The following is a 14,314-nucleotide window of genomic DNA, read 5'->3' as shown; positions in this document are numbered from 1 at the left end:
TGTTTACTATCACTTTAAAAGGACAGGAAAAAACAAATTATTTTTCATGATTCAGACAGCGCATACCATTTTAAACAATTTTACAATTTACTTCTGTTATCAATATTGCTTTGTTCTTGTGGTATCCTTTGTTGAAGGAACAGCAAAGTACTACTGGAAGATAGATGAACACATCAAGTAAGTCAATGACAATGGGCATTTATGTGCAGCCACCAATCATCAGCTAGCCCCTGGTAGTATGTTGCTGCTCCTGAGCCTACCTAGGTATTGTTTTAAACAAAGGGTAGCAAGCAAACAAAGCAAATTAGATAATAGAAGTAAATTGGAAAGTTGTGTAAAATCACATGCTCTTTATAAATCATGATAGAAAAAATGTGGACTTCATATCCTTTTAAATCCCCATTTTTAAACAATAACAAATTAAACTGAAATGTTTTCACTACATTTTAACTTGCATTTACTTCTAGTTTAGTATACATTACTTTTCTGTCAGTCAGATATGTGTATTGTAAATTTATATCACACAGAAAAAATACAAATTGCAATGCAGTTTGTAAAAGATACAGGAATATAAAGAACATAATCTTAATTTACACAGAACCTTTCAAAGAATATTCAGAATTTGAAAAATAACTATCCTAAATATTTTGATGTATTCAAAATCTAAATGCATTAAACCACAAAATAAAAAGTCCAAGTGTAAATGCAACAAAACTATCATGTTATGCGCTGCTATATTGTACTGTACTTCACTTCACATATGGAAATGGAGTGAACACCCTATCCAGTAAATTTTGCCTTTCTAGAATCTTGTGAGGAATCTTGAAGTTCTGGAGAATCATTTTAGGGGATTTCATCTGAGCTGGAAGTTTTAGATAATCAGACTGTTAGTGAAAATGTTCCAATGCTGTCATGGAAATTAGCTGAGTTTTAACAAAAGATACCATGGTGATAACCTTCAAATTATAGGACAATTTTACCCCTTCATCCATGATAATTGCCTGCCTTTCAGGAGGTGAAGTGGTTTTTACATTTGCAAGAGGCCCCTTTTCTTTTAAAATTTAGCATCCACTGGTTCCTATAGGTAAAACTGGGGGTACAGGGTTTTTGTTTAGCTATTAAACTGCAGCTGTGGGGAATTGATTGATATTTCTATGTATAAATGTATTAAGCAAAAGTAGTAATCGACTAGTAGCTATTGGGGAGCCAAGTAGTTCACAAAGTCAGATGTGGCAGGAGTTCTTATAACTATAGAGCAGCATTCTGCATCATCTGTAAGTGGAGTAACTCTGTATTTGTTAGTTCTATACAGAGGTAAATACAATTGTTCAATCATGATGGTACAATAGCCTGAACCTTTGTGGGGCACTTTATACAGACTATGTTCTTCAGGTAGAAAAAAGATGCGTGTAGTATTTCAGCATTGGTATAAAAGATGTTGTACTATTTTATTTCATCAGCTTTGTGTCCCCTATCTTATATGTAAAGGGCACGAACCACACATGAGTTACAAGTTGAATACTAAAGATAGTTATACCTGAAAGTGAATAATATTTAAAAGCATACTAGTATAAATGGGTTATTTAATCATGTACCAAGGGACTTCAACTTTCTAGCTTGTAAGCCATCTCCTCTGGTTAGCCAACCAGAAACTAAAGCTGAGGCTAAGCTATTTTGGTCCCATTCAGTAAAAATACAATTCATTAATTTCTTTGCACCTTTGCTGTGAGTTACTTAATACCTATTGGTATTTAACAGTATATTAGTGTTCATACTATAACGTTCTCTTTTTCTGTTTGTAGGAGATATTAAAAGAATGGTTCTATATGTGCAAAGATAGACATATTCCTGTTTCTGATGGATTTGCTCTTTCAAGCACCTTAGGAGATCCTGTTAAGATAATGGAATGGCAGCTACATGGGCTCCCAAAAGACAAGTACGTCAACTACGCTTTTCCCCAAAATATTATGTCTGGTAAAGTTTAAACAATGCAAAAAGAAACATTTAAATCAGAAATTTTCTTCCAGTTTCTCCATAGAAAATGCCATTATTGCGACATTTTCACAGCGTTGGCCCCTTATGATTGACCCTCAAGGTCAAGCTAACAAATGGATAAAAAGTATGGAAAAAATAAATAAACTTAAAGTCTGCAAAGCTTCTGATCCTGATTACCTTAGAACAATTGGAAACAGCATTCAGGTACTGACATATAATGAATTTTTCCATTTTTTAAATAACGATATAGTCATAATAATGTTCAGGCGCTGTTGGTGTTCAAAATTCTGAAAGCTCAACTGCATAAAGAAAATGTGGTTAATTCTTTATACGGTACACTGTTTAAGTTATAATTGCCTTGTTAGTCTCTGTCATCATTCTAGCTCTTTATTATGATTTATGACCCCAAGGCACCTGTTCAGCACTCATCTCATGGCTTTTTGCCTGTTCCCATAATTTTGGAAATATTTTGAGAAATTGACTTGATGTCTATTAATCTGTTTGTCTATAGGGTTTACAGAATGTATAAACTGAATTTATAATAAGAAATTAATGTTTATAATGCTGTATTTAAATATGAATGCTTATTGCAAAGTGCATGTACAATGACACAGTGCTTGATTGTTTGTTTGTTTTTTAAATCAGCAAGTAGGCTGTTTAAGTTTGCACTGTAAACATTTAGAAAATAGTCTGGAGAAAATCAATTTACTCTCTGTTTTTAATATTACTGATTTAAAACTATTGATAAATTAAGCAAAATATAAAAAATAATCACCTTTTTATTCTATAGATGTTAAAATATTTTAGCCAATTAAGAACTAGAATTATATAAATGTGAATTCATATTAGCCACACACATAAGAAGTAGGGTCTGGACTTATTTGTATCCGTTCAGAGGTCTGACGTTATCAGCTGCGGTACTGCCTCGAATATAGGAACAGAATATTTATTTACAAAGTGAAGGACACTGTTTAAGTGGCTAAAAAAGGGTATAAGTAAGGTGCTTTCTGTCTTCTACATTTGGTAAGAAAATAAGAAAGATTTGCACAGACAGCTCTCATTACTGAAATTATTATTGGTTTTTAGATGATTGTGAGATAGTCTCAAAGTGGATGTTTCTTTCATTGGATATTTTGTACAATAAATACCGCTTAGAGGAATGTGCTGTAAATGTTGTTGTTTGTCTATTTATTTATTTATTTATTTATTGCCTTCAAAGAAGTAATATATACATAGCCAAAGCTAAAGTAAAACATGATAGCCAATTGTTTAAAAAGTGATAATGACTGCCTAATAATGCTGAATGCAGGATTTATGACTTTACCTAAAATGTCTATTTATGCTGTTTGCAATTAACCATTTCCTAATAAATTTCAATGATTTCATTGTAATCATATATAAGCACATTGATGTTTGTATTTAAGCTGTTTACAAGTTTTAACCACTACAATATTTGATTTGTGCAGTATTTAACTGTTTTATTAAACCAAGAAATTAGTATATTTGTTAAAGTTTAAATCAAGCACACGCCAGGGGCGTATTAAGGCATAGGCCAACGAGGCCGGTGCCTAGGGAGGCAGATTTTTAAGGGGCCTAGGGCAGCACAAAACCTAAATACGCCCCTGGCACACGCAAATATAAGAAAACAAACAAAACAAAAAGCAAACAGTTAAGGCTTTTGAAAAATGAATTCAAACATGTCAAAACCTGCTTGAAAAGTTATTTTCTTACTACAATAACTGTCTGAATACATAGTACAGTTTATATGCAAGGAAAACCTATTCTAGATGCTTCCCATAGCTCTTTTAATGGATTGACATAGATCCCTCAGTATGCTGGCATTTTAACATGACTTTTTTTGTAGTATCTTTTTCTAGATGATAAGCATAAGGACATGTTGCTATCTTTATTCTATTCGTCATATATTTCCAGCTGACAATAATTACAAGTTTTTTGTGTTGTGTTGCTATGGAATAACACATCAGACAAAACTAAACAGTTTTGAAACAAATAACATTTAGGGCTAGATTACAAGTGGAGCGCTAAATTATCCCACGCCCGCAAATGGGCAAATTTGCCTGTTTGTGGGCGCGTGATAATTAACCACCCATTACAAGTGGCTGGTTATCGCTACCACGAGCTTGTGGTAGCAATTAGCGTTTAGAAAATTAACCAAAAATTAGATCTCTGGTTAATTTTATAAATTTGCCCCAAATGCCTCCAAAATACAGCCTAGTGTATTTTATTAAAAAATAAAGATAGCAGCATCATTATTTTTCAATAAAATTACTGCACTGGGCAGTAGTTTGGAGCTAAAGTTGGTGGGAGTGGGGTAACTGAAAGTGCCTTTACATTGTGGTCAAAGGGAACTGTGTGTTCCCAGTAAATATATATGTATATGCTTATATACATGTATATTTATGTGTTAATATGTGTATATACACATATTAACACACAAATATACAGTATATATATATATATATATCCTATATTATAAAAGGCCAAGTGTGTTTGTCCGAAGCTGTCATGTGCAGTAGAGACAAACACACTTGGCCTTGAGATAGGGAGCGTGAGGTCTGGGGAGCGCGAGGTAAGCTACTCAACAGCTGTGAGGTCTGCTGCGTGAGAAGAGGCCACGCGCTCCCCAGACCTCACAGCTGTTTGTGGCAGACGGGAGCGTTGTGATGGGGGCGTGGCCGGGCGTCGCGAGGGGCGTGGCCAGGGCGGGTGTCGCCGTGATGGGGCGTGGCCGGGTGGGGTCCCGCGATGTGAAGACAGAGCCAGAGAGGGAGCAGGAGAGGGGGGGAGAAGGGCCAAAGAGGGGAGGAAAGAGCCAAAGAGAAGGGGGGGGAGAGCCAAAGAGAAGGGGGGGAGAGCCAAAGAGAAGGGGGGGAGAGCCAAAGAGAAGGGGGGGGGAGAGCCGAAGAGAAGGGGGGGAGCCAAAGAGAAGGGGGGGGGCCAAAGAGAAGGGGGGAGAGCCAAAGAGAAGGGGGGGGAGAGCCAAAGAGAAGGGGGGGAGAGCGAAAGAGAAGGGGGGGAGAGCCAAAGAGAAGGGGGGGAGCCAAAGAGAAGGGGGGGAGAGCCAAAGAGAAGGGGGGGGGAGAGCCAAAGAGAAGGGGGGGAGAGCCAAAGAGAAGGGGGGGGAGAGCCAAAGAGAAGGGGGGGGGAGAGCCAAAGAGAAGGGGGGGAGAGCCAAAGAGAAGGGGGGGAGCCAAAGAGAAGGGGGGGAGAGCCAAAGAGAAGGGGGGGAGAGACAAAGAGGGGGGAGAGAGAGCCAAAGAGGGGGGGGCAGAGCCAAAGAGGGGGGGGGCAGAGCCAAAGAGGGGGGGGCAGAGCCAAAGAGGGGGGGGGAGAGCCAAAGAGGGGGGGGGAGAGCCAAAGAGGGGGGGAGGGGGGGAGAGCCAAAGTGAAGGGGGGGAGGGGGGGAGAGCCAAAGAGGGGGGAGAGAGAGAGCCAAAGAGGAAAAAGAGCCAAAAAGGAGAGAGAGCCAAAGAGGGGGGAGAGAGAGCCAAAGAGGGGGGAGAGAGAGCCAAAGAGGGGGGGAGAGCCAAAGAGGGGGGGAGAGCCAAAGAGCGGGGGGAGAGAGCCAAAGAGGGGGGGAGAGAGCCAAAGGGGGGGGAGAGAGATAAAGGGGGGGGAGAGCCAAAGAGGGGGGAGAGAGAGAACCAAAGAGGAAAGAGAGCCAAAGAGGAGAGCAAAAGAGGGGAGAGAGACAAAGAGGGGGGAGAGAGAGCCAAAGAGGGGGGGGGGGCAGAGCCAAAGAGGGGGGGGGGCAGAGCCAAAGAGGGGGGGGGAGAGCCAAAGAGGGGGGGAGAGAGCCAAAGGGGGGGGGGGAGAGCCAAAGGGGGGGAGAGCCAAAGGCGGGGGAGAGAGCCAAAGGGGGTGGGAGCCAAAGGGGGGGGAGAGAGCCAAAGGGGGGGGAGAGCCAAAGGGGGGGAGAGAGCCAAAGGGGAGAGAGAGAGCCAAAGAGGAGAGAGAGCAAAAGAGGGGAGAGAGCCAAGGAGGGGGGGGGAGAGAGCCAAAGAGGGGGGAGGAGAGCCAAAGAGGGGGGGAGAGAGCCAAAGAGGCGGGAGAGAACAAAAGAGGGGGGAGAGAGAGCAAAAGAAAGGAGGGAGAGAGCCAAAGAGGGGAGAGAGAGAGCAAAAGAGGGGAGAGAGAGAGCAAAAGAGGGGAGAGAGAAAGCAAAGGAGAGGGGGGATAGAAAGCAAAAGAGAGGGGGGAAGAGAGAGCAAAAGAGAGGGGGGAGAGTGCAAGGGGCTTTAGTACTAGTTTATATATATATATATATATATATATATAAGCATATACATATATATTTAAGTTTGCTGCCATCTCTGCGCTACTTACCATCTTTGCTGTGCGATGTTTTGATGCCGTCTCTGACGCTCTCATGAGCGCAATGCTTCTCAGCAATGCAAATGTGAGGTTGCATTCACATTTCTGAAAACTTGTAATACCAGCGCACATTAGCGTGCGCTGGTATTACACAGTGGAGCACTAATATCACTTTAATGAAAGCCCTATATAGCACTCCACTTGTAATCTGGCTGTTAGTTTGCTGCTATTTTTTTGTCAATAGCCAAACTCCAACTACCATTTTCCTTATTTTGAAATTCTGGGCTTGAGTCTGCAGACAATAAGGCATGTCACAGTCATAGAGGCCCATTTATAAAGCTCTGTATGGAGCTTGTGGGCCCGTGTTTCTGGCGAGTCTGAAAACTCTAAAGACCGCTGCTCCACAGCCCTATCCGCCTGCTCTGACCAGGCGGACAGGAATCACCGCAATTCAACCCGATCGAGTACGATTGGGTTGATTGACACCTCGCTGCTGGCGGCCCATTGGCTGCGAGTCGGCAGAGGGTGGCATTGCACCAGCAGCTCTTGTGAGCTGCTGGAGCAATGTTGAATACAGAGAGCGTATTGCTCTCCCCATTCAGCGAGGTCTTGCAGACCTGATCCACACTGTCGGATCAGGTCCGCAAGACCTTTGATACATAGGCCCCATAATGTTAGTATAATATGCATTGTTTTGCAGCTGTTATCAGTTAAAGCCGATAAGGTATGGAGAAGGTTTAGCCTTGATAAGTTAGTAGAGTGCAAGTAGTAGCTCTGCAAATTAGAAAATCCAGAGTTTTCAAAGCTAAATTTCAATAACATGGCCAAAATAAAGAGTTAAAGTATATTGCAAAGCTGTTGCAAGTTGTTTCATTATACATAACTAAACATTCTATTTAAAACTTTCAGGGTGTCTACTGTCCCTTTATGGTTCCAACCCACCAATCTTTGATCTACTATTAGTACTATTGTGATCCATTAAATATTATCTTTTTTTTTCAACTTGTGATTATTTGCTTGTTTTCAATGGCATTCAAATCAATTAGACGTAAGGTAGTCTAAATTACCTATGTGATGCAACTTGAACATTCAGTTTTCTAACAAATGGATTGAACAAACATGCTAAAAATTATGAAGCAGACTTTTGTTTTTTCTAACTAACTGATTTGTTATTGATGATGAATGTCTAATATGTTTGAATTCCCATTTTCCCAATAAACTAATAATAAAAAATCAAAAGCTATACAATTAAAAAAAAATAAACAAGAAATGATCATATGTATGAAAACATAAATAGAGTATGTAAAAAATCATAAACTAAAAGACTTTGGGGCCGATATATTATGCTGCGAATGCAGCAATTTCCGAGCGAGCCTTTAGGCTCACCGGAAACATGAGTTAAGAAGCAGCGGTCATAAGACCGCTGCTTCCTAACTCGTCCCCCACCTCTGAGGTGGCGAGCAGCAATCATCCTGATCAGATATGATCAGGATGATTCACACCCCTTGCTAGCAACCGCAAATGTGCAGGGGCGGTATTGTACATGCATTTCCCGAGAAATGCTTGTGCAATGATAAATGCCGACAGAGTATGCTATCAGCACTTATCGATGTGCGGTATATATGATCCGCTACAGCGGATCATGTCCACCCGCACAATGTTAAATCGGCCCCTTTGTGAAATGCCAAGATATGCCATGGAAAAGAAGCCAATATGAGTTTTCAAGCAGGCAAAGGTTTTAGACCATAACCCCACTAACATTGTTGCAGAGTCTCAATGCTTTGTATCTGACATTTTTAACCAGTGCAAAGTAAAATTAGAAAACCATAAGAAAAATTGGTTTCTAATAGAGTGCAATGGCATTAAATTTATAACCTTGCAAAAATGCTTTCCACACACATATTTCAAATGACTGTAATGAGTTACAACAACTTTGACATTTTCCACTTGCTCTTTGCCTGATATATATATATATGGTTATTTCCATGGAGGGTCAGATTTATATAATTAGCATCAACTGGCACAATTGTGTTGGGAGTTGTAGCCCATAACTCACCCAAAAACATACACCCAGAGAAGAAAAAGGTATGGGCCCCAATTATTCAAGCCAACTAGCAGCTTATGTGTCATCTTGTGTCAACATCCACTCCATTTGTGGTATTGTTTTTTTCCCTAAATTATCATTAAAGGGGCAGTCTAATCCAGAATTGTATTGTTTTAAAATATAGATAATACCTTTATTACCCATTTCCCAGTTTTGCATAGCCCACACTGTTATATTAATATATTATTTACCTTTGGGATTAAATTGTATCTAAGCCTCTGCAGACTGCCCCCTTATTTTCAGTTCTTTTGACAGACTTGCATTTTAGAAAATCAGTTCAGACGGGAGTGAGCACAATGTTATCTATATGGCACACATGAACTAGTGCTTTCTAGCTGTGAAAATCTGTAAAAATGCACTGAGATAAGAGGCGGCCTTCAAGGACTTAGCATATGAGCCTACCTATGTTTAGCAGAATTCCAAGAGAACAAAGTAAATCTGATGATAAAAGTAAATTGAAAAAGTTGTTTAAAATTGCATGCTCTATCTGAATCATTGCAGTTTCATTTTTATTAGACTGTCCCTTTAATTTGATCAGTATGTTTGTGTGTATATCTTTGTCTGGATCTGTAACTTACATTTAACCGTTCCGGTGGTCGATACAATGAAAAAAACTATAGGGTGTCCAGACAAATGTTTTGATTATGAAAGGGAGATTGTTCTTGATGTGCATAAGGAGCCCACATTACTTTATTGATTTTGAATGTGCTTACCATAAGATATTCAAAATATAAAAATGATGGTTTTGTTAAAATTTATTTTTTAAATTGTTATGATAGTTTTTCTATTGCTAAAAGAAATGAGTGGATCAAGAGTATATGTTTATTTTACAACAATTATATTACAACACATAGATATTATGTGCAACACATTCTATTAAACAAGCATCTTTATAAAAGTACTTACCTGTAATGTTGTCACTATCACAATCTTTTGTAATCCCTTTCATTATTCTAATACCTACACATTGCAGTATCTTGAGCTCCTAATTGAGGAGATCTGTAACATACCCTGGGCAGAACATTTCTGCCTTGGTTAAATAATTAATTTGATGGAAACGCTCCTTATAGTGCTCCACACCCTTTATATATGGGCTCTGGATGCTGACATTGTTCCTTATTGTCTTATATTCTATATTCTGCACACACAGCTGTCCTGCAACAGATAATTATTTAGGGAATTCATAGAATCCAACTTATCAAGCGTCACCTTGTTCACTTCCCTGTAACATTGGATAAGTAGCTTAGAAAGTCTTTTCTGTCACAAGGCACTTTTCTGACTATTGGGGGCTGCTTTAAAAAAAGAACTGTCCATATACCCATATACATTAGATATCATTCATTCACTGTTCTTTACTCTAAATTTGATGCAATAAGGTTTAACTATTTTTAATAGCATTGATTTTATAAGCTACTTATGCAGTGTTACAGGGAAGTGAACATTTTTGTTAGCAATTTACTATTGTACATTGTTTTGTTTTTTTTGTTTGATGTCTTAAAAAATAGCCCTTCATATTTACTTTTAGTAGTAGCTGAATATATGTTTTCCCATTTTGTCTTTTGAGATATTGTATTATATTTTCTATTAGGTTGTTTAATATCTTTACTCAGCTGCTTCTTAGATATGGTATAAATTGAATTTCTATTTCTTCTTTCCTGAATTTCTGACAAACTGTCCTCATTTGTACTGAATAACTACAGATGAAAAAAAAATGATTTGTATAAAAAACAAGGATAAAAAAACATATTAAGTAAATCAATAAGTAGACTTGGCAAAATTACAATTCTAGGTTTCATATACAGACTCCTTTATGCAGGTAGAAAGTCTGCTTTGAGGTTTTTTGAATGTATAAAAAAAAATCACAAAAAGACGCTCCAGAGATAGAAGTCTGACTGTTTCATCCCTAGGGTCAGTTGGCACAGAGTGAGACTGACATAGTTTTTTATATCTTTTCAACTCCGTTTCACTCCAGCAAGAAGCAAACAACACGTCTAAGCCTTGTGGGGTGTTTTTTTTTTTTTTTTTTTTTTTTAAACAGTATAGTACTAAAGATGTAATTCATCCATTGTAGATTACTGGTTTAATTTTAACAGCTAGATGTTTTAGTTAAGATCCCAGCTGTAAGTCGACACTTATGTTTGCCAACCAAAGAGCAAACCAAATGGGAATTTAGATTGTATATCTAATTTGCTTGTTAAACATCCCAATAAACAAATAACTTGTGTTAGAAATGTACAGTTGTTAAAAATATATAACTATTAAGCATTTTCCCTTTCCAATTTGGCCATTGTATGCATTGCCTCACTAAAACTGCTATTTTCTAATTTTTTCGTATGTTGTTACAGAATCATAATAATAATCATGACTCCTTTTGCCAGGTTTTTGGTCAGTTATGTTGTCCTCATATTATTTTTATTTCCATTCATTTGCATCTTTATATCTAACCATTGTAATGGAAGTTTTCTTTTTTCTCCAGATTTTCTTTCCTAACAAAAAATGTAGTAAAGGGCTCTCATGTCCATGGCTAAACATTTATTTCTAAGCACTCATAGAAAAACAAGACATGCTTCATTAAAGTGTTCAGAGACAGTTGGCACCTTATTTTGCAATAAAATATAACATAAGGTTATGCCGTATTCTATGACACAATGTAAACAGTTTGAGTTACCAGATACCTCACAGTAATCAACTAAGCATTTATCAAACATTTTTTTGGGTAACTGGTCTGCTGGTTACTAAATAAAAAACAAACATTTTAAAACCACATAAAGGGACATGGAAAAATTTTTCTAAATGATCTTTTTTTTTTATAAATTCTTTTTATTAAGGATAATCAAAAACAAATCATCACATAATGTCATACTGTCTTGAGCCACACAGGGTACATTGTAACATAAAACCTTCCATATATATGTATTCCATCATCATACATAAAAAAGTAAATCAAGAATAAATCCAAGACATAAAGGTACACAAGACAGTAACTAACATCATCTCTAGTATAGTATTACCATAAAACAGTTTTTTATAACATTTCCTGATCAATTTTAGTGTTGCAATACTATATATTATAGATTTCCTTATTGTTTCAAAGATAAACCGGGGGTGTATTGTAACACCGTGGAAGATAGACCCAAAAGAAAAACGAAAAAAGAAGGAAGGAAAAAAAAAATGGGAAGGAAGGGGACTCTGACCCCCCCCCCACTCAGATCGATAATCCTCACCCCAACCCCGCCGGTGCAGGGTCCGCTGGGATTTTTTTAACCGTCTCTATAATTCCTTGTCCACGTATGAGAGAATATTCCCATTATCACCAGTTCTGCAAAGCTGATAGAAGAGAGGAATAGGGACAAAATTTGCTTCTGAACTGGAGTTGGGAATGTTGTAATCATGGAGGCCCATCCAATCAGAATTTTTTTGATTCTGGACTCCTTTACATGCTGTAGATGAAACGATACATAAATAATTTGTTCTCTAATGCCTTTCAATATAGAGGCCAAGCTGGGAGCTTTAGCAGACGTCCAGTTCTTAAAAATAATGTGTCTAGTGGTAAGTATGATAGTGTTAACTATGCGTCTATCTATATTCAGTGTAACATCAGTAACAAAAAAAAAAAAATGTCTTCCAGAGAAAGGGAGTGCGATACATTCAAAATTTACCCAAAATTGTATTTTATACCACAACTGTCGAATCTTTGGACAAAACCAAAGCATATGAGCCAGATCCGCACAGGAACATGAACATCTATAGCAGGCTGCAACTGGTTCTGGATAGAATCTGGATAATTTAGCCGGAGTTAGATAAAAATTATTGATTAATTTCAGATGAGATTCTTTCCAGCCAACTGATACAGGATAACTAGAAACCTGAGAGAGGCTGACTACAATCTTGTCTGTATTAATCGTTTCAATAGTCGACCTCCAGGAAGCACATAATTTATCCATAGCTAGAATACCTTGTTTAGAAAGCATTACATCATAGATAAGAGATATAGATGCCTCTCCAACTCTAAATTTCTGAATACACATCTTCACTTCTGACCAGTCAGATGTGAAAGAAGCATACCATTTCTGAGATGAGACTATGGGGGGTAGTTAACAACGTGTCAACTTTCCTGCCTTCGCCGGCCCAATACGCCCACCTAAGCTCGCCTCACATCGCCCCTGCGGACCTGAAAAAATTTGCCTAAGTTATCAAGTAAAGCTGTCAAAAAGCCGCGGGGCGATGAGCTGTGAGAGTTATCACTCATAAGATCTCGCTGCTCTTCGGCTGTTTGACAGCTTTCTTGCTAGCCTGTCACTAAGCACTCACACTAAACTACACTGTTCTACCCCCTATACCGGCGCCCCCGGAGCCCCCCGCAACTAAATAACGTTACTAACCCCTAAACCGCCGCTCCTAGACCCTGCCGCAACTCTTATAAATGTATTACCCCCTAAACCGCCGCTCCTAAACCCTGCCGCAACTCTGATAAATGTATTAACCCCTAAACCGCTGCTCCTAGACCCTGCCGCAACTCTGATAAATGTATTAATCCCTAAACCGCCGCTCCCGGACACCGCTGCCATCTACATTATACCTAGTAACCCCTATTCTGCCCCCCTATACCGTCGCCCTCTATAATAAAGTTATTAACCCCTATCCTGCTGATCCCTACCTCGCCGCAAATAAATAAATAATTTAACCCCTAAACCGCCGCTCCCTGAACCCGCCGCAACCTATATTAAATTTATTAACCCCTATCCTGCCCCCCCTACACCATCGCCACCTATAATAAATTTATTAACCCCTATCCTGCCCCCCACTACACCGCCGCCACTGTGATAAATTTATTAACCCCTAAACCTAAGTCTAACACTAACCCTAACACCCCCCTAACTTAAATATTAATTAAATAAATCTAAATAATATTTCTATTATTAACTAAGTTAATCCTATTTAAAACTAAATACTTACCTATAAAATAAACCCTAATATAGCTACAATATAAATAATAATTATATTGTAGCTATCTTAGGATTTATTTTTATTTTACAGGCACCTTTCAATTTATTTTAACTAGGTACAATAGCTATTAAATAGTTAACGATTTAATAGCTTACCTAGCTAAAATAAAGAGAAATGTACCTGTAAACTAAAAACTAATCTAAGTTACAATTACACCTAACACTACACTACACTTAAATAAATTATTCCTATATAAAACTAAATACTTACCTGTAAAATAAACCCTAAGATAGCTACAATATAATTAATAATTACATTGTAGCTATCTTAGGATTTATATTTATTTTACAGGTAACTTTGTATTTATTTTAGCTAGTTAGAATAGTTATTAAATAGTTATTAACTATTTAATAACTACCTAGCTAAAAGAAATACAAAATTACCTGTAAAATAAATCCTAACATAAGTTACAATTAAACCTAACACTACACTATCATTAAATAAATTAAATAAATTAACTACAAATAACTACAATTAAATACAATTAAATAAACTAACTAAAGTACAAAAAATAAAAAAAGCTAAGTTACAAAAAATAAAAAAAACTAAGTTACAAACATTTAAAAAATATTACAACAATTTTAAGCTACTTACACCTAATCTAAGCCCCCTAATAAAATAACAAACCCCCCCAAAATAAAAAAAATGCACTACCCTATTCTACATTAAAAAAGTTCAAAGCTCTTTTACCTTACCAGCCCTTAAAAGGGCCTTTTGTGGGGGCATGCCCCAAAGAGTTCAGGTCTTTTGCCTGTAAAAGAAAAATACAACCCCCCCCAACATTAAAACCCTCCACCCACATACCCCTAATCTAACCCAAACCCCCTTAAAATAACCTAACACTAATCCCCTGAAGATCATCCTACCTTTAGT

General features: G+C 37.9%; 1 protein-coding gene across 1 annotated transcript in view; it reads left to right on the top strand.

The window, feature by feature from the left end:
- LOC128664413 (dynein axonemal heavy chain 3-like) overlaps positions 1-14,314 on the top strand; it is a 2,586,207-nt gene that overhangs the window by 2,140,321 nt on the left and 431,572 nt on the right. Inside the window, exons 62-63 of the mRNA XM_053719244.1 lie at positions 1,803-1,936; positions 2,028-2,199. Of these exons, the coding sequence (XP_053575219.1) occupies positions 1,803-1,936; positions 2,028-2,199 (306 nt within the window). The remainder of the gene's footprint in view (positions 1-1,802; positions 1,937-2,027; positions 2,200-14,314) is intronic.

The sequence above is a fragment of the Bombina bombina genome, chromosome 6 (assembly GCF_027579735.1).
Source record: "Bombina bombina isolate aBomBom1 chromosome 6, aBomBom1.pri, whole genome shotgun sequence".
Taxonomy (NCBI): domain Eukaryota; kingdom Metazoa; phylum Chordata; class Amphibia; order Anura; family Bombinatoridae; genus Bombina; species Bombina bombina.
Note: the sequence above shows the minus strand (reverse complement) of the source record. Positions and strands in the feature narration are given on the sequence as shown.